Genomic DNA, 20809 nt, shown 5'->3' with positions numbered 1-20809 from the left:
ATTTGCCTTCTCTGAACCTCAGTTTCCCAGCTGTGAAATGAGAGGGTAGGATAAGGTAGTCTCTATGATCTCTCACAGCTCCAGGATTTATATTTTCTAGGCCTAAATCTGATAGTAAAGTATATACTCTGACCACTGGAGGAGTCTCCTATCTGAGCTTCGGTTTCCTCATCTTAAGTGGAGGATAATAATCCTTACAGGACCTCCCTCAGAGGGAATGATCATTCTTATTATTCATGACAATCAGCTCGATCCAGGGCTCTCAGCCCCACCAGCCTGATGAGCATCAGTGCCCTGCTAACAGCTCCTGCTTCTGAAGATGATGTGAGGATTAATTAGTTTGTAAGATGCTCTGAAAATGAAAAGCTCTTAATATATGCTAAACATTATTATTTCTATCAGCCAGGATAATAAAGCACTTAATCATTTCCTGCAGCCATCTGTTGCCAACCCACTCAAAACAGAGCAACTGTTTTGCTCTTCCCTAGCACAGTTCAGTGGCTGAGAAGGGGGGTGAGAGTAAGGGGAGGGCCACCAATCTGGTACATTAGGGTTCTCTGCTTGGAGGCTTGGGGTGTGAGAGCAGGGACCTGCAGTGACCCTTGGCAAAATCACTTTAGAGAAACCCAAGCCTTGATCCGGCACTTCCAGCCTTCCCAACCAGGGCTCCCTCCATTGCCTCCAAAATTGAAGGTCCCAAGAGGAAGGTTGGGGTAAGAACCCTGATGTCTTGAGGGAAGCTCTGCCTAAAGCTGTCATTGGATATCAGGGATCAATCAAGGGCTATGGGATTGGGCTCCTTTGGCAGGGGTTGGGTCGCTCTCATTGCATCTGAAGGAACCCCCAGCATCCCATAGTCTACCCAAGCATTTGAGCAAGATGGCACCTGAGTAATGATGCCATCACTACTGCTTCCAAAGGGCTTTTAAGATTACAAAGTGCAACAATTATACTCCCATTCTACAGCTGGGGAAACTGAGTCTCCTGCAACTGAAGTAGCTTAGGATCAGATGATTACCAGTTTGGAGATGGGAGGGATTGGACAGGTCATAATCTCTTATTTATTTTGCTTTTTAACAGATGAAAAACTATTCTCAGAGAAAATACGTGGTTTACTTAGTCACAGTAAGTCAAAATGTGAACCAGGTCCTCTGGCTCTAGATCCCAAATTCAAGTGGTCTTCATAGCAATGAAAACTGTCCCAAGTCTGCAGATGGCTGGGGGGCTCCCTCTCACTGCAGGTCTTCAAGTTGACCGGATGTCCACTTGCCTAGACTCTGACAGAAAGTCTTCAGACTTAAGTTGGTTTGAGGGGATTTCCTGAGGCAGAGTACAATGAAGGAACCCCTGGTTCAATCCCAACCCCCCAGTCTCACTGTTGGCTAGAGTTTCAGTGTTAACCCTTGGGAGTTAGGTGGGTCTTTTTAATACAGGTCATTAGCCCCCCACTCTCCCTTCTTATGATCTCCCTACTCTCTAAGGGACCAGTGGATGTCAGTTGGTCAGCAAGAGCTGATTACTTTTGAAAAAGGGATATTTCTTAGGCTACTTTTGAAGTCTGGTCTGCCTGACTCCAGACCCGGTGCTCTGTCCACCCACCTTCCATTGTGGCTGCCCATAGAACAGCAAACTTCAGACTTTGGTTGACTCTTCCAACTCCATGGACTGTTTTTTCATCGAGGTTTTCTTGGCAAAGATGCTAGTGACTTGTCGTTTCCTTCTCCAGGGGATCGCCCTTTTTTTGTATAAACCTGAGTTATTATCCTCCCCTTGCCTAAGCACCCTGGTAACATCTCCCTACTGGAGCTGATGTAAGGATCAAAGGAGATGTGGAAAGCACTTAACGAATATTTAAAATGCAATGTAAATGTTACTACTATTCCATGTAAAAAATAAATGCATTGAGCCAAGTATCTTGGCAAATGTAAAATTTTTAACTCTGTGAATATATAATATACATATACATATGTATATTTTTATATAAAAAAAGTCAGTGTGCTCTTGTGTTATTGCATAGCCGATAGCCTCTTGTTTCAGAGTGGTTCACTTAAAATATCTCCCAGCTCTGAAAAGCTCCTGTACCTTGAGCCATCTCTACCTGTGGGAGCATCCTTGCCAATGGACCCATTCCAGCAGAATCCCAGGATCTTGGCTCTGGAGAGGACCTCAGATCCCATTTTGTCAAAATGTTACTTGGCCAAGAATCCCCCTTTTCAAGCTTTTCCAGCTTTTCTTGGAGACTTTCCTTGTTGCCTCAAGGAACCTTTTTTGAGAACTTAAGTTGTTAAGAAACTCTTCCTGGTATTAAGTCCTAGCTGGCTTCTTTGCAATTCTTTCTCTGCCCAAGCAACTTTTCCTCCATCACTTCCAGTTGAACCCTCCAGGGCCAAGCACAGGAATATACTTTCTCTGTCTTTCAAAACCATGAGGGCATCTATTGGAGGAAGGCATGTGGTAGAGTGGAAGACCATTGGCTCTGGAGTCAGAATATATGTATCTAAATTCTGGTCCCGACAACCTAACACTATGTGACTTGCCCAAAGTCACTTAATCTCCTCAGCCTCTGTTTATTTTTCTATCAAATGCTTTCAAGTTCAAACTATGATCCTATGTCTCCAGCAGATCTTCCCTTCTCCATGCTCCACTGCCCCAGTTGTCTTAACTAATTCTCTTATAGTAAGATCCAAAGAATCTCATCAGTTCTGTTCATGCTCAGGATGCTCTTCAACTTAGCAAAATTGGTCCTAAAATCTGAGCCCTAGACTTGGGACACAAGACTGCAGATGATCTGATAACAGTAGAAAGAAACGGGACTATCACTTCCCTAGCCTTGATCAGTATGTTTCTTTTAATATTTCCTATGATCACATTAGTTTTTTTGGCTGCCATGTTACACTGGCAACTCACATTAAACTCCTCATTGCAATAAAGTCCTCAGATCATTTCAACATTTCAACAAACTGTAATTCTGTTGCAGTTTTTTTCTTAGACTTGAGAAATTGGTTTTTAACCCATGCGTGACAATATCTCTATTAAATCTCATCTTACTTTATTGGTGTCCGATTTTTACTTTGGTAGGACCTTTGGGAGTGTTTACTTTGTTATGTGCTGACTAACCTTGCCATATTTGTCATGCAAATTTATTTAGTATGTCCTTTGTCCACATTGTCAAAAGAAGTATCAAAGAGTCCAGAAATGTCACTACTGGGTCTATATCCGAAGGAGATCATAAAAGAGGGAAAAGGACCCACATACACAAAGATGTTTGTAGCAGCTCTTTTTGTAGAGGCCACAAACTAATGCCCATCAGTTGGAGAATGGCTGAATAAGTATAGTATATGAACATTATGGAACATTATTGCTCTCTAAAAATGACCAGCAGGATGATTTCAGAGAAGCCTGAAGAGACTTACCTGAACTGATGCCCAGTGAAGTGAGCAGAACCAAAAGATCATTGTACACGGCGACAGCAAGATTACATGATGATCAATTCTGATGAACTTGGCTCTTCTCAGCAATGTGTTGATTCAGGACAATTCCAATAGACTTGGGATGGAAAATGTCATCCACACGCAGAGAAAGAACCATGGAGACTGAATGTGGATCAAAGCATAGTATATCCTGGCTTTGTTTGCTTTTCCTTTCTTGTGTTTTTCCTCTTTTGGTCTGATTTTTCTTGCACAACATAACACATATGGAAATGTTTAAAAGGATTGCACACACTTAACCTCTATCAAATTGTTTACTGTCTTGGGGAGGGAAACATTTTGGAACAAAATCTTTTTAAAAAAATGAATGTTGAAAACTCTCTTTTGGACGTCTTTTTGGATCTTTTGGAAAAATAAAATACTATTGAGGGGGAAGAAAGTATCAAATAGTACAGAAGTCTAAACCCCTCCAGGGTATATCAATAAAAGCCATTGACCAAGTTAATAAAGCCATTAATGATTACTTTATGTATTTAATGAAACTGGGTTATGTAACCCAAAGAGTCTAGTACCACCCTTGGAGTAAAGTTCATGTCCCTATAAGTCATTAGATATTATTATACTGGACTGTAGAACTTCAGTTAGAATGGACTCCTGCAGCCATCTAGTTCAATTAACAGTTGACCAAAAAATTACTGAATAGTTTTTACTTCAGTCTCTTGAAGAACTTTCCTTGTTAGTACTTTTCCTTACTTTTTTGAGCACTCATCTTCTTTTCTGAAACTCCCCTTTGTTCCTCCTAGTTTGGAAGTCTGGGGGCAAGCAAAACAAGGCTGGTCCTTCTCTCACTTCAGATACTTGAAAATATTTATCACATCCTCCAGTTCTTCTCATCTCCAGATCTAATAGCTCTCTTCCTCTCCAATGATTCTCATGCAGCCCGTTCAGAGATCAAAGACCTCCTTTCAGACCAGGATAACACAGTTCTCACTGGAGAAAGGTTTTGTCTTAAATGAGAATTTTTCTAGAGTAATGAGAAGCCATGCTAGCATATAGGTACAGACAGGAAACTAGAATATGACTCTTCATTCTCAAGAATCATTGTTTGGAACCCCAGAGCTCCCAGACAACAAATGGGCAGATCATTTGGGTTTTGTTTTGTTCTTGTTAAGTGGAATAATTCAAGTCCCACTGGATTGGAAGCCCCATGAAGGAAAAACCATTTCTCATTTTGCTTTATGTTCCTCCTAGTGCATTAGGTAAACGGCCAGAAAATGTTTCACGGATGAATGTATGACTATATTTTCTGATGATGGAAGCAGTATTTAAGAAAGAGAGCCCACATTTTGCTATAGGAATTTTACTGTGCAGGTCTCCCCGATAAACCCTACACCTAAAGTCTGTTTAAGAAGTTTGCATCTCACATCCATCAGTTTGGGAAAAAATGTGGACTAAGCATTAGCCTGTAATTAATTCTTGTTTCAAAATGTATTTTAATTTTGAATGAGCTACTTGGATTATTATGGATGCAATTCAGGGCCTAATCAGCCCATTGCAAAGAGGAAAATGGCTTCAGCTGGGATGCTGAGGCTCCTGACGGACCGTTGAGTGCTCCCTCCATGGCGGTGGCACCAGCTGGCACACTGAACACAGACAAAGGCAAATGAGCGGTGGGCTTTGTTCCTTACAGGAAGTACCCCTGCTCCATTCAGAATAATTGCAGGCCTTGGCAGAAACACCACAAAGAATTTGCTGCTCTCTACTCTATTTCCAACAATGCAGACAAGGGTGTGAGGAGGAGGGAGTGGGGAGGTCTTGGCAGGGACAGAAAATCAAAGAAAGCAGATGCCCATTTCCATCTGTTAGGTCACGTCTAGGGTACTCTAAGTCAAAGTCTATGTGAACTGTCATTCTCTCGTCCATAAAAATGGGCAGGACAAGGTAGAAAGGCAAGGAGGAAGTGGGATTTTCTGCTGTCCTTCAATCTCTCTTCTCCACTGGTATATTTTTGGGCTATGATTTCCCTTCTCCTTCCACACAAGAACAATTGAAGTGTTGGAGATTTTCCTTTGCTTCCTTTTCATACCTTAAGGGTAGAACACTTTGCCACTTGTGTTCTCCGTTGCTTGTCCCTTGTTTTTGCTTCATGTCTGGACCTCACCCCTGCTTTTCCGAGTCATTCATATCCTTCACATACATTTTTCTTTCACATCTCCCAGGAAAGGTAATATTGGCAGTGAATACCATGTCCCACTGTGTGCATTGTAGACCTACTAAGTTATGATTCTTCTTGAGTTTTGGTTCTCCATTATTCACAGGGGCTGTGATGACTGAATGAACTCTATGAAGACCCTGTGATAAATTAATTTGTCGGTGGATTTTCCCCAGTACCATTTATCCCAGTGTTGTCCAGGTGTGTAATCCTTAGCCCAGCTCATAACTCACATTTATCTAATTTGAGAGACTACTACAATATGGTGCCCATCTGGCTGCAAACAAACCTGCTCTGTGAAGTTTTTCCACTTTCTTCGTGTTGTTTAGATGATTACAAAATGTCTTTTGCAAGGCTGTGGGCTTCATCGTCTTGGCTCCATCTTTGACATCAAAGGAATAATTAGGACATTCCCTGTGAAGAGAAGCATTTTGAGAAAATAAATCTTTTTTCTTGTATTTAGAGTTTACCATATAGATATAAATCTATATACAAGGCTATATACTATATAGCTGTCCCTAGAGAATTTGGAAATTTTAATTGCAAATTAAATTACATTAAGTTTCATCTGAAACGTATTGCCCTCTCCTGTGGCTATCAAACTCACACCACCCATTATTTCCCAGTACCTGTGATTCTTACTTACCAACTGCCTATAAGCAATCTCTACCTTTCCCAATTGTCTTTTCCCATTCTCTTACTCCCATATTTCTCAACCTTTCCCACCCATGTTCCACTCCAGCACACTGACCTCTGAGGTTCCCACTCCATAGCTAACAATTTCCCTTCCTTTGAGGCTGCTTCTTCTTCTCAGACCCTCCTCCTCCTCCACTCAGGGATCTGTTTTTCCCCAGATGATCATCCTCTCCAGCATGGGCTGCATGTTCTTTCTCTCTCCTCTCTGGCCCCAAACTACCTTTTGGATTCACATCATTCCCTCTCACATACTAACAAATCTCTCACAAATAGTTATAAAATGCTTAGCCCATTGCCCATCACAGAGAAAACTCTAAATAAATGTAGTTTTTATTATTGTTATTATCTGGTCTGAACGATGTGAGAGCTGGAAAGTGCCCCAGACACCCTGTTCTCTCTGGAAAATTACACAAGGTCTGCATAAAAGTTTTATGAAGATTTAGCTTTATATTTTTGCTCCAATTTCTCATATGATTTTTTAGTTGAGGTGATTGGGGTTAAGTGACTTGCCCAGGGTCACACAGCTAAGATGTATTAAGTGTCTGAGACCAAGTCTTCCTGACTTCAGGGTTGGTGCTCTACCTACTGCCCCCTCCAAATTCTCATAATATTTTCAGAATTTAATTAGGTTCTAACAAACTATTAGGTTATTAATTGTTTTCTGTATATCAAGGAATCTAGCTATTGCCTGGGAAAGCCCATTTCCTCAATAAATAAGCAGTCAAAAGAAATGATCAAATAGTCTTTGAAAGATGGATTGCAAGCTGTCACACAATATTTGAATATGAGGACTTCCTTATTATCAGTGACCTCTAGAGGTGGATATCTGGGACACCTCTAGGTCCTGGGGGGGGGTATGAACCACCTGATCAGGCTACTGGGATAATTTCCAGGTGCTGCCATCCACAGCTCTGCCGAGGATGCTCCAGTGGGGCTGTAACCCCCCACCCTCTCCAACACTGACTCTTACCACCTTTGGTCATTTCTGCCAGTTTGCAGAGGTGAGGGGATTTTGCTCAGCTATTTGGACCATTTCTCCCCACATGGTTGGTAACGGCCTGCAGTTGTCCAGAGCCAACTTCATTTCTCCAATCCTGGAGCTCACCTGGGCATCTCAGACCACTGGGGCAGGGCACTCGGCAGACCCTCAGCAATGACTGGGCTTGGCTTTCTGGGAGCCGATCTCCTCCTGATGGACGTCCCTGCCCGCTCTGCCCTTTCCTCCTCAGCAGACTCAGGGCTTGCAAAGCAACGTTTGAGCTAAAGTCCGTGCAATCCTAAAACTCAGGGTTATTATTAGTAATAAGAAAAGATACTTAGCACAATTTTATGGCTGCAGCAATATATTTAACATGTATTTGAACATATTTAACATGTATGGGACTACTACCAGCTAGAGGAAGGGGTGGAGGGAAGGAAGGGAAAATTTGGAACAAAAGGTTTTGCAAGGGTCAATATTGGAAAAATTACCCATGCATGTGTTTTGTAAATAAAAAGATTTAATAAAAAAAAAAAGTTTCATGACTTTCAGATCCCAAGTATCGGTTCTTTTAACTGTTTCCTCCAAAGTTACCACTGATCTCTAGGTGGCCAAATCCAGTTTTCATTCTCCTTAACCTCTCGGAAGCCCTTGGCACTGTGGATCACTCTCCCCTTCTTGATGCTCTCTTCTCTCTAGGTTTTTGGGACACCCCTCTGTCCTGGCTCTCCTCCTCCCTCTCTGAGGTTCCTCCTCTTTCTCCTTCACTGGATCCTCATCTAGAGCATACCCTTTAACTATAGAGGCCCTATAGGGTCCTGCCCTCAGCCCTTTTCTCTCCTTCCACTTGGGGAGCTCATCAGCACCCAGGGATTTTAATGGCCATCTCTATGCTCAACTCTACCCGTCCTGTCCCAATCTCCACCAATCTCCAATTTTCCATCTCCAGCTGCCTTTCAGACATCTTGAACTGGATGTCTAGTAGCTATGTTGAATTCATAATTCCAAATTACAATGCAACTCTTTCTCCCTTCTTTCCTTATTGCAATAGAGAAGAATATCATCCTTCCAGTCCCTCGGGCTTACAAATGAGGCATCACCTTCATTGCCTCACTATCCCCCCCACGTCCAAGCTGTTGCCAAAATCTTTGAGTTTTTCCAGCTTTTCAGCTCCTTGTCTCCTCTGATACTTCTCCAACACTGCTGGGGATTATATATTATATAATATATTACATTATATAATATACAATACAATAAATTAATATAATATAATAAAATATAATATATATCAGATGCCCCAAAGAAGATTCAGAAATAAGCCAAAAGGATGTGTCTCGGCACCCCAGCTTTTTATTGAGAACCCAGCTTAGAACTGGGACGCGGGGGCTGGACCAAATTCAGAACTGTCGTTGGTGAATGATGGAGCTGCCGCAGTCCTCATATTCATAGTCATAGATCCACATGTGTTGAAAAGAGTTCAGAGTGGTCAAGAGGGAGCCGCCAAACCAGGAAGAGAAGCGGCATTCTGCTGGCACAACCACCTGCAGGAGGAAACCACGGGCATGAGCGGGCACCTCCTGGGGGGCCTGGAGAGGGAACAGGGAGGGACTCTGAGTCAGAGAGCACCTCACTCTGTCCCTTTTCAGCTCAGTAGCCTCTTCCTCCACGCACTAGGATCTCAAAGGGCTGTTGATAGCAGAGTTCAGGGAAAGAACACTGCCTGTGGACTCAGAGACCTGGATTCAAATTCTGCCTTGGGCACTTACTGCTTGTAATATTATGGGCAGGTCACAACCTCCTTGGGCCTCAGTTTACCTGTGGGACTTTGAGCAAGTCCCTTAGGTAGAGGCAGTTATATAACATGGATACCCATTTTATCAGAGGAGAGTACTGAGACCCAGAAGGAATACAAGCTAACCCCTTATCTATTCATTTTACAAAGGAGAAAAGTGAATCCCTTTAATGTCATTAGAAGACACCTTAAGGGACCATCTATTTTAACCCTTTATCCAGTTTACAAAGGAGAAAACTGAGTGTCAAAAGGGAGAAGGAATTCTCCCACACTCAAATAAAGGGGAGAGTTGGGATTTGAGCTCAAATTCTTCATCTTGTCAGTATCTTTTAAAAACTATGATTCGCACATGTGTATTCAATACCTCAGCTGGGATCTGAGACAAGCAGAGAGCTCTTGAGGACTTTCTTATTCCTGGATACTCTTTTCCTTTTAGTTCATCTTAGGGGAAACATTGGCATTTTGAGTTGCCAAATGGTACTGCTGTTCCACACTGGTTTGAGTCCACCAAAATTCACAACAAGACCATGTCACCCAATCTAACCCAAGTCCTTCCTATACATCCTTAGATTGCCACAGGAGACTTCCCTTGCTAGAAATAGATGGCTGGAATTTGACATAGACCTAAATCTCTCACCCTATAGTTAAATAAGGTCAAAATGGGTACATGATTTAGGTATAAAGGGTGATACTATAAGCAAATTAGGAGAGCAAAGGATAGTTTACCTATCAGATCTTTGGAGAAGAGAGAAATTTATGGCCAAAGAAAACCAGAGAACATTATGAAATGCAAAATGGACAACTTTGATTACATTAAATTTAAAAGTTTTGCAAAAGCAAAACCAATGCAGCCAAGATTAGAAGGGAAAAAAACAAAGCTGGGGAAAAAATTTTACAGGCTTCATTTCTAAATATATATAAAGAACTGAGTCAAATTCATAAGAATACAATTCATTCCCCAATTGATAAAGGGTTAAAGGCTATGAACAGGTAATTTTCAGATGATGAAATTAAAGCCATGTAGATATATGAAAAACTGCTCCAAATCACTATTGATTAGAGAATCAATTAGAAATTTAATTAAAAATTTAATCATAAAATCATAAAAGAGGGAAAAGGACCCACATGAGCAAAAATGTTTGTAGCAGCTCTTTTTGTAGTAGTAAAGAACTGAAAAATGAATAGATGCCCATCAATTGAGGAATGGCTGAATAAATTATGGCGTATGAAAGTAATGGAATATTATTGTCCTCTAAAAAATATTGAACAAGCTGATTTTAGAAAGGCCTGGGAAGATTTACATGAACTGATGGTGAACAAAACCAACAGAACCAGGAAAACATTATATACAGCAACAGCAATTTTGTGTAAAGATCAGCCATGACAGTCTTGGTTCTCAGCAGTGATTCAACGCAATTCCAATAAATTTTGGATAGAAAACATGCCATTTGCATCTAGAGAGAGAACTGTGGAGACTGTAAATCAACATGCTAGGTTCATTCTTTTTTTTCTTCTTTTTTTTTTCCTCTTGTGGTTTTTCTTTTTGTTCTGATTTTCTGTTCTCAATATGATTCTTAAGGAAATATGTAAAAAAAATGAATGTACACATATAATCAAAAATTTTTTTACATGTAACTGAGGAAAATAATTTTTTTTTTTAAATAAAAGAACAAAAAAAAGAAGAAAAAAATACAAGGATGGGTACTGGACAGGCGGGTAACAGAGAGAAACAGGCTGGAAAATGATGGCGGTTTTTTCTCCCATGATTAAAACTGAAATAACTTCTGAAGATGATTAAACTTTTATCAGCAGCACATTTTTTAGGGGATGAAGGACTATATTTCTGCCCCAGAGCTTTCTGAGCCACCAGTGAGCAAACCAATCTATCTCAAGTCCATGACCTTGCTGGGAAAGGGTCCCATCTTAGACACACGTCCTCTGCCTTTTGCTGCCTACCCTGTCACTGACATGTTGTGCCCCCTAGGACAGCTTCAAATTCCTAGTGTGTTTTCTGTCTTTTCCCTTCTCATTTCCAAAATGTTTCTATATTAAATTTTACAATAATCTTGCAAAGTGAAGAGGAAAAAAGAAGGAAAACAGGAATGCTTATATGCTATCAGACAAATTTGTTTGCTTTGCCTAACTAGTGCCCTCAATTACAAGGAAGGCTACTTCTTAGTGGGGGAAAAGTTAGTGGAAGTGGTAGTTACGGGAAAAAAATAATCACAGAAATAAGTATAAAAGAAAGGGGGCGATGAGAAGTTCTGTGATCTGAGAGGTGGGATTTTCCACATTCTACTAATGAAGAAATGGATCCTCAGAAGTAACTTCTTGAGATCCTCTAATAAATTAGGAGGAGATTTTAGGTGAGAAGGCATCTAACGCCAAGTTCCAACCACTATGGTCATATAAAAGACTAACCAAGCAGAAAGGGAGCAGATGGGGTGGTCAAGAGAAGAAAAAATAAATGCCTGGATAATGAGATCAAAGTCAGTTGTTCTCTCTGAAACCCTGCAGGGAACTTGTCCAGACAACTGCTCGATGCTGTCAGGAGCCTGCTGGGAAGGGTCCCAGGTGCTCGTTGTGAGATCATGGACCAGGCACTTAATGGAGCCTTAGTTTCCTGGGCTGTAAATCGGGGATAATGTGAACCATCCATCCATCTCTCCCCAAAAGCATCGCCAGACTGGGGAGCGCCCAAACGGGAGAGACCCACACGACTTCCCGAGCAAACTACCTTAATCTTAGTCATCTTGGGTGCTTGTTCCTTGATTTCCTTCGCCACCCGTTCACCCATACCTGGGAATGACATGTTGCCCCCGCAGAGGATAGTGTTCACATAAAAGATCTTCCTTATTTCAAAGTCATGTTTTATGAGGCTTTCATATATATTTTTGTGAAGACCTGGAAATGGGACCCCTGAAGAGAAAAAGGAGTGGGGGTGGGTTAGCTCCGGTTCTTAGGAAAGGGTCTGTGCCAGTGCCTGGCAAACAGCAGAGTCCATCAGCGTCATGGCGAGGGCCAATGGTGGGGCTCAAATTGCCATGCTGCTCCAGGGGCTCTGTACAGTGAAGTGCTGGTGGAAGCAGCTCTCAGAGCTATGGAGAGGGGAAGGACGACTTTTTCCAGGGGTACAGGATACCCACTGGGCTGGAACCCCAAGAGATTTTGGATTGTTACCCAAATAAGTTAAATGCAGCTACACCCACCAGAGTTGGAAAGTTCTTCATTGCACTCTATATTTCCTCGAGAGAAATGTCTCTGATATGGGTCTGTCAGTCAGTCAACAAATGTTTATTGGGGCTACAAAAAAAGCAAAAGATAATCTGTTCTCAAGGAAGCTCAGTCTAGTAGGGGAGACAACATGCAATTAATTATGTTGAAACAAGACATAGATGTGACAAATCAGAGAGAATTAACAGAAGGAAGGTCCCCAACATCCAGGAAGGAATCAGAAAGTGTTTCTTAGAGAAAGTAGGATTTTAGTCCATCTCTGGGTTTCTTTCCCAATGTACAGAGCAGCAGGGAGGTAGCTAGGGAAGAGGGCCCTAGACCTGCTCATCCCCTCTTTAGTGCTCTACATCTTAGAACAATTCCTCTGAGGACGTGTTGGTCAATCAGGGTACCAGGTACCACAATTAGTGTGTGTGTGTGTGTGTGTGTGTGTGTGTGTGTGTGTGTGTGTGCTAGACCTCTGGGGTGTATGTGTGGGGATGTGCTCGATCTCTGGGGGTATGTGGGATTGCTTGATCTCTGGGAAGTGTGGGGGATGTGCTCAATCTCTGGGGAATATGGGGGGATGTGTTTGATCGTGTTTGATCTTTGGGGGATGTGCTTGATTTTGGGGAGTAGTGCTCGATCTCGGGGGACCCACCAAGCACAGATGGTTCGAACAAAGCCTCAGGACAGAGGAACCTCTCTTTGCCCACGGTGATGTCACGACCATCAGGGAGCTTATATTTCTTCTGTATGGAGGATTCTTCGGTGTCCATCTCCTCCCTGTAGTCCAAAGCCACATAACACAATTTCTCCTTGATGTCTCTGACCATTTCCCATTCAGCTGGTGGGGGTGGCAGAGAGAGAGAGAGAATACCATATGAGAAAACAGCCAACAGAAAGCAAAGTCTGTTTGTTTAAATCCAAGGCCTTATGGGGCTGGGGCTAGGAGAGGGATGGGCTGGGAGGATACCACCTTTTTTAGAAGAGATTTTTATTAGGAAAAAAACAGCTGAATAGCTCTTTGAGACAAGACTTCTTTCCCTTTTTTTCCTTTTTAATTATTTCTATGTCCTCAGTTTCTGGGACATACTCATCCATCCCTCCATTCATCCATTTATCCATTCAAGTATCCATTTCTACTATATGCCAAATTATGTACCTGGTACTAGGTATATAAATCCAAAGCCCCTGACTCTGGACCTACCATTTAATAAGGGTGGGGTTGGGAGAGAGCCTTGGGGAACATACAGCAAGCACATCATTGTGCAGATAAGTAAATACAAAATATACTTCTCCAATGGACCTAGGATCTCATCAGCAAGGAGGATGGTTCATTCCTACATGATACAGGTTAAGTAAAATAAATACCAAGTCATTTTACTGAATGGGGGAATGAATGGCTGAGATGAGGAAATCTGTTCTGAAGGAGGTAGCTTGAAGGAGCTGAGCCTCCGAAGGGGAGATTGTCACAAGCACAGGAGCGTAGCCTTTGCAAAGCCATAGGGACAAGAGAGGAAGTCTTGCACATGGAAAATAGCTCCTAGGAAAGATGGAGAGAGTAGGGAACTGGAGGTATGGGGTGAAAAATCCAGCTTCTTCCTGGAAAGCTCCCTCAAAAGGTTGACTACCATCCTATACTTTAAATGACACACTGAAGAGTTGGAATAGACCACTAACCACTGACTGATGCTTCTTGGACAAGGGCAGTGACAGGATTAGGAATATTAACTCTAGGAATATTAACTAGGCAGCTGTATGGAAGACAGGTCAGAGGGAGAGAGAGGGGGGAGGTTAGGGGAGATGGACCGAGGGCTAAAGTTTGGGTACACACAGGTAGTACACTTGTTGGATTGACTATTGCACCTCCATAGGTATCCCTAAGAGGTTACTTGTCCTATTGGTTGGCCCACGGCAGAACAGAGGTGGTGTCTGGTTCTGGGTTCTGGGTTTGTAATTGGGCTTAGCGTCTTCCTGGGTTGTTGGTCAGAGCCATCTCACCCCGGGTCTTCAGGGAGTAGCCTTTGTCACTGAGAAGCTTCATCAGGTATGTAGAGAGGTCCTGGCCGGATACCTCCAGGTTCATGATGGTACCAGACATGATGTAGCCGCCATTGATGGCAACATGGTAGGTTGCTTCATCCCCAGAATTCACCACAAATCCTGGAAGAAGAGAAGGTCCTGAGGCATCCCGGGAAAGGATTTCCTCTCAGGGGAATTACATAATAGTCAGCCTATAGTTTGCAGCTGAGCTAATGGGAAAACTAGATGGGGAAAAGAAGAGGGGGGGCCTAAAGGGAGAAGACCTTTTCTAACTCTGATTTTATGTTCCATGTTCTAATGTTCTCCCCCCCCCCCCATCTCTGACGTTCTCCGTTTTGTGTTGTAGAAATGAGAGGGACTTTTAGAATGTGTAACTGCAATGGGAGAGACCTTAGGGAACTTCTCACCCAACCGCTCAGGTGATAAGAGTGGGATGTTTCGAGGTAAATCAGGATGGAGACTCACCGGTGGTCCGGCCCGAAGAGAAAAGGGACAAAATGTCCTGGATGGCTACGTACAAGGCTGGAACTCCAAATGTTTCAAACATAATCTACGAGAGAGAGCCAGCAGTCAGATAGGGAGCCAAGGAGGAAGCCATTTTTTATGAGGGAATGTGAATTTTCCCCATGGATATCACACAGGTAATATTTACCCACAGAGTCCTGGAGGATCACTGCTGGAAGAGACCCCCACCCACTGACTTGCCTTTGCACCTGAACCTTCTGTTTTAGGAAATATCTTCCTTCTTATTCCCATCTGCCTCGCTCCCCCAATTACTAGTCCTTAAAATTGCTTCAAACTCCTTCAGGAATATTTCTCTCTCTGAGACACGTTATCCTGCAGATAGAACATAAACTTCTCGAAAACAGGGACTGTATAACTTTTTATCTTTGAGTTTTCAGCACCCAGGACAGGGCCTGGAACAATCAGGATCTCCTCTCCTAGGAACTCCCCAGCCTTTGCCTGTAATCCCCTACTGCTCTTTTGCAGAAGCTCTTGCTGCCTAGAGCCATGTTAGGAACTAACATTTTAGGGCAGGATTGGGAGATATTACAACATCCAATAAGGGAAGGCCAGTTCAGGGCATTGAGGCAGCATAGATCATGGACCTTGAAGCAAGGGAAGGCCCTGGACACCCCCTCATTTTCTACTTCTCCAACACACACATGACCCTCCCGTAGTTCTGAATCCTGATGCCCTCAATCAGGGTAATAATGTATTTAAGCCTTAGATAATGATTGGCCCACAGGGCCACACCCACATCCATAACAGGGACCCAGACCTAAGAGGGAATCTCAGGACCTAGAATATCAGGGCTAGAGGAGACAGGAGAACCTTAGAACTGGGAATCAGAGCAGGGAGGGAGCTCAGACATAGACTGCTGGGGCTGGAGGGACCTTAAAGATTAACATCGGTCCCACTCCTCCCACCCAACTCACCTCAACTAACTTCTCTTTGTTGGCCTTTGGGTTGGTGATGCTTTCAGTCACCAGGAGAGGGTGTTGTTCTGGGTCTACCCGGAGCACATTGTAGAAAGCATGGTGCCAGATCTTGGGGAAAGAAGCCATTGGGAATCAGTCCGCTCCTGCCCGCAGCAGCCAACTTCCATGCAACAGTCTACATCTGTGTTATGTACCACCCCCTGCTCTATTTTTTTTTTTATTAAATCCACTTAAGTCCCTTTACATCGAATGGGTCCCCCCTTATTCATGTGGTAGACTTTTCTGAATACGGTTCAGTTTCTCAGGAGTCCTAACAAATCTCCTCTATTAAAGTCTCCCCTCAGTCAGGGTTGGTTTGGTTGAGCTCAGGAGCTCCACTAGCAGCCATCCTGAGTTCTTTACTATAGACTGACCTTTTCCATGTCCTCCCAGTTGGTGACAATTCCTTGTTCAACAGGGTATTTCACCGTAAGCTTTCTCCAATTATCAGTGACTTCATCACCAATGAAAGTATCCTTTTCATCCAATCCATGCATCACATTCTGGAAAATGCAGATAGCAACTTGTCATTGGCTGGACTAGGTGGGCCACAATAGGAGGAAAGAGTTTTTTTTATTTGATGTGGGAGCTTACAGAAGGACATTTGGGGAGGGGGCAGTTCTGCATTTATATTTCTTCCAGCTACCACTTATTGACATGCCCATAAACGAATTGTTCTGAATAAGTCATCTGGGAGGTAGTTGAGTAGGGTCATTCTCATTCCATACATCGTGCATTTTGTAGATAAAGAAAAGGAGACCCCTTGCCTTCTCTGACTCAGTCTCGTTCTTTCAGGAAGACAATCCTTATTCCCTTTTCCTGAAGGATTCTCTGCAGAATTCTCACCCTATTCCCAAGCACCCCCTCTTTCTCTCTCAACTGCTTTAAAGGCTTCCTTTCCCTGTCTCTACCCTATTGGGTGTGATAGGACCCTCAAAACCCTATTCAAGGTGATTTAATACACTTTTCCCAGGGATCCAGTGGCCAGATACATGGAGGTGATAACTTCAAGTTATCACAAGGGACGGCAAGTAGGGCAGAACAGAGGGCTGCTGTGTACTCATGCTTGGGTGGGCGTCTTGGACCTCAGTGCCTCTGAACTTGACTAAGCATGCCTGATTAGGATCTGTACTTAGAGAAAAAATAAACATGGTCAAAGGAAAAGTCTCGGATTTGTAGTCTAGAAGCCTGGACTTAGTGGTACCCACTGGCCCCAAGTGCAAGTTCATCATCTGGAAAGAGGGGGTCCAGATTTGTTTTAATTCCATCAGTAAATACAAGCCCACACTCATTGGGCTACACAAATGCTGCACAAGCTTGGCACGTGCCCACTTCAATAAGATGGACCATCCCCTGGGAACAAACCTTCACCAAATCCAAAGAATCCCTCTCTCCTCTTCTCCATCATTCCTGAAGACCACAGGAAAGCCATCCCTCATCTGAATTTCCATGACTAAGGCCTACCCCGTACTTAAAACCATGAGAGCTTAACTGGTCCCTTACGGCCCAGGATGAACAAGTATGGCCTGAGACGCCCGAGCTCCCCTCTCAGCTCCCATCCTGAAGCACTGTAAGACCATGAGCTGACCATGCCCTCTTCTCTGAAATGAGAATAATTTTTGCCTGCGCAAACACAAAGGAAAATCACACGAGATGATGAGAATATTTAGTAACAATAAAGTCCGATACAATGCAACTCAAAATTAATTAATTGCGATTATTTTTTATTATTGTCTTCAACATAAAGAATCACAGAATTTCAAAGGAGAGTGAACTCAAGGTCATCCATTTCCAAGCATTCCTAACAAGAGCTCCTTTAGTTTCTGCTTAAATCTAGGGAGGGGGAGCTCCCAAGATGGGTTCCTGCCACTTTTGGGCAGCCATCCTTGTCAAAAATTCTGTCTCCCTTTGCCCCTTAGCAACTTCCATTTGAGTTTCCCAAGGGGTGCCTTTGGACCAAGAAGAACAAGTCTCGTCATTCGGATCCTCATCTTGCTTCTTCTGGTCCTCTCAACTCCAAGCTACCCATGTCAGCTCCCTCAACTATGTATGTGCATATGTCAGTGTAGATCTAGATCTATGTGTAGTATAGACATCAGCAACTCCCCACCACTGCTCTTAGAACCAGCATAAAATAGCCGATGATGGATTAGCTTTGGGACCGGGACCATGGTTGTGGACATCGTGTAAATTGCTTAATTCCTCTGTCTCAGCTCATGCAGGGAAGCCAAGGGGAGACCCAATGGGCCCAAGTGTGTGTCCATTGTATTTTCACGTTAAAAAAAAAACCCTTTAAAGGGCCTAGTCCTCTAAGAGATGGGGCTACATCCGGTACCTACCATGGCCTGGGAATTCTTGGGCAGAGCCCACTGATGTGGGAGATCATCCTGCACCTTAACATTGAACCATGAACCCTTCCTAGGGCTGAATCCATCAGATTATATTATTGGAATCTTGCCTACAATTGATTTTCTCCAGAAGCAGCAGAATGATGAGCTACTCTATTAAACTTTTGCTAATCTAAATAAAGTATAATTTTGGCTCATCTGTTATACTTTAGTAATCCTATCAGAAAAGAGAATGAGGTTAGTCTGGTATGACCCACTCTATAGGAAGCTCGCTGATGATTGCTTCCCTTTCAGCAACCTCTCAGGATCTTTTCTGTGATTTCCCCAGGGTCATTCCTTGCTCTCTCTTTCATCCCCTCACTGTCTAAAGAATATACTCAAAATGTCCTTTGTGGGAATTTAGAGGGGTCTAAGATCTCTGGCTTCCTCACACCACTAGTCAGGCATTCTGTCTCTTTTGTGAAAGCCCCCGAATTCCCAGAGCAGCTGTGATGGCCAGAGATATAGGGACCCCCTCCCAGCCACTCTACAATATCACAGGGCTAACACTTTCCTTTGCCAGGGATGATCCCCAAGGGGGTTCCCCATCTCAGGGGACACTGACCTGCTTTTTGTAGCGCCCAACCACGCATGGGAAAACAAATCGAGGGGCCCGTTCTCCGCCATACCCCACTCTGAAGTATCTGGAACCACCGTCAAATATAACAGCCAAAGAATCTTTAGCTTCTCCCCACTTTTTTGTGGCTATTGAAAAGAGGCAATATCACTTGCTTTGTCATGGCTCCAGGTTTAAGGCTCTAGGTCCTCAGCAAATAGGCAAAGCCTAAGGACCTCACAGACCTGCTGGAAGTTTGCTGAAAGTTATTCTTGGGTCCCTGGGGAGTCCCCCACCCCCATAGTCGGATTGGAGAAGGCAACTACTAAGCAAATGAGTCCTGCAGGAAGTTGCTCCCCTTCCCAATCAGGGCAGATTAGCCAGCCCCCTGCTGTCCAATTCCTTTACTCAGTGTCCCAGGGAGATGTTGTCAGAACTGGCTTTTCTTGGGTATCCTTTGTTATTGGTTTCCCCCTTCCCTCCCCCTTCCTCATTCTCTTACATGTTTGGCTTTGGCAACCCCAAGCATTTATAACCATCTTCACAAGGACTCTCCTTGTTCACTGACCCAGGTATCCTTGGATCCTGATTTTGCAAGACCTGTCTGCATTGTGACCTTTGCAGTACCTACATCTCTGACCCTGGGGGTCCTGGGACTCACTTCTGCTTACCCTACTGGGCTGGAGTCCCCTTTGTCTGGCTTCTACTCAGCTCTAGACACCTTCCTGGCCAGTGCTGAATGGTTCAGTGTTAAGGTGGAAGAAGATCTCCAATGGGGAGCATGGGGATGCACGTTTGGTCTATGCTCTGATGATGGGAAAGGCACTGATGATGGGTTTGTCATTCACAGTTGAATGGAGGGAAGTGGGAGGGAAAAAGAGCTAACTCAGTGGGTGACTTGACCAATGGAGCCATTAGTTGGATTACATAAGATCAAATCCAATGAGGGGCTTGTTGGACTTGGAGATCTCCTCACTCTGACATTCCATGTTCATTGTTCTAAGGGGCCTCCCAATGTAAGGTCTGGTGATCTGGCTATACATGGAGACTGAACCTATGTGATGGTAGATGCATCTACCTCCTTAGACCTGAGGGGCCTAAGTTTGGGAGAGCAGTTGTCCTCGACCCATGCAATAGATAATAAAATCAACTACCTTATCTGTCTGCCCTAGAACTCCCTCAAAACCAAATTGTCATTTCAGTCTCTATTCTCTCTTCTCTAAGGCATTTTAAATAATTGCACTGTTTTCTTCATCAAGGTAGTCTCAATATCATAGCAAAAATGAAGGCCACTTTGGAGGTGTTCTTGAAAAGTTGTCTAGTTATTAAATAGTCTAAAGTATTTTTAATGTCCTGCTGATGTGATAACAAAAGAAGCTAATGTTTAAAGAATGAACCCTGGAAGTGAGTTCTTTAACAAAGTAAATAATTACTTGAGTTTGTAGGGTTTTTCTTTAAATTCTCTTAATTTCTCATATAATAAAAAGGTTACATATCCCATCCTAATCTATTTCTTATAGATTTTCAGAAATACCCTTAAGAACCCCCACCTTAACAAGGATTTCCTCCCAATAACTCTTGACAATTGCTCTTCCAACATGTTTCAAAGGTGATCACCTTTTCTTCAGGAACCCTATTCCACTTTGGAGTGTAAGTTTTTCTGATGTTCACCATCAATTTGTCTTTAAATCTTCCACTGATTGTAACTGGTTTTGCCCTCTGTAGCCAAGCAGAATGCTAATCCCTATTTTTTTATTAACTAGGGAAGAATCCTAACCCTAAATGTGCTGCCTTCCCCACCCCAATCCTATCATTGGACTGGATTTACGTTAATCTATTTCTAAGAGAAGGAACCTACCTGTTGTTTACTCAGAAATGATATTGTGACTTCAAGTCAAATTGATAGATTTTTCCAAGATTGTCTAAAGAAGAGGAAAAAATTGTCAAGCTCAGTTGTACTGGAAGAAGTAACTTATTGTCTGTGGTGATATTAGTCTAGCAGATGAGTGTATCATTTAG

General features: G+C 43.1%; 1 protein-coding gene across 5 annotated transcripts; it reads right to left on the bottom strand.

Annotated features, from left to right (window-relative positions):
• Window positions 1–8641: 8641 nt before the first annotated feature.
• LOC100914671 (actin-3-like) lies at window positions 8642–19390 on the bottom strand. 5 transcript variants are annotated; one of them, XM_023506663.2, is made up of 9 exons: window positions 19293–19390; window positions 18800–18939; window positions 16222–16350; window positions 15806–15916; window positions 14832–14916; window positions 14325–14486; window positions 12982–13167; window positions 11845–12026; window positions 8642–8856 (listed from the first exon to the last, which is right to left on the bottom strand). In XM_023506663.2, the coding sequence occupies exons 1-9, from the start codon at window positions 19327–19329 to the stop codon at window positions 8713–8715; spliced, it is 1176 nt and encodes a 391-aa protein (XP_023362431.1). In that variant the 5' UTR covers window positions 19330–19390; the 3' UTR covers window positions 8642–8712. The 5 variants fall into 5 exon arrangements, with proteins under 5 accessions (XP_023362431.1, XP_031797874.1, XP_031797873.1 ...); XM_031942014.1 differs by having other exon boundaries at window positions 11907–12026; XM_031942013.1 differs by lacking the exon at window positions 19293–19390 and adding an exon at window positions 17340–17470 and having other exon boundaries at window positions 18800–19286.
• Between the last annotated feature and the right edge of the window lie 1419 nt (window positions 19391–20809).

The sequence above is a fragment of the Sarcophilus harrisii genome, chromosome 6 (assembly GCF_902635505.1).
Source record: "Sarcophilus harrisii chromosome 6, mSarHar1.11, whole genome shotgun sequence".
In the NCBI taxonomy this organism is placed as follows: domain Eukaryota; kingdom Metazoa; phylum Chordata; class Mammalia; order Dasyuromorphia; family Dasyuridae; genus Sarcophilus; species Sarcophilus harrisii.
This window is presented reverse-complemented; position numbering and strand designations above follow the sequence as displayed.

Coding starts and splice junctions, on each gene's coding strand:
- LOC100914671 (XM_023506663.2), bottom strand. CDS start 19,329: ATGGTTATAAATGCTTGGGGTTGCCAAAGCCAAACAT. Junction 13,168..14,324: donor CTACTCCCTGAAGACCCGGG/GTGAGATGGCTC, acceptor CACCCCCACCAG/CTGAATGGGAAATGGTCAGA. Junction 12,027..12,981: donor GTTCGAACCATCTGTGCTTG/GTGGGTCCCCCG, acceptor TTTTCTCTTCAG/GGGTCCCATTTCCAGGTCTT.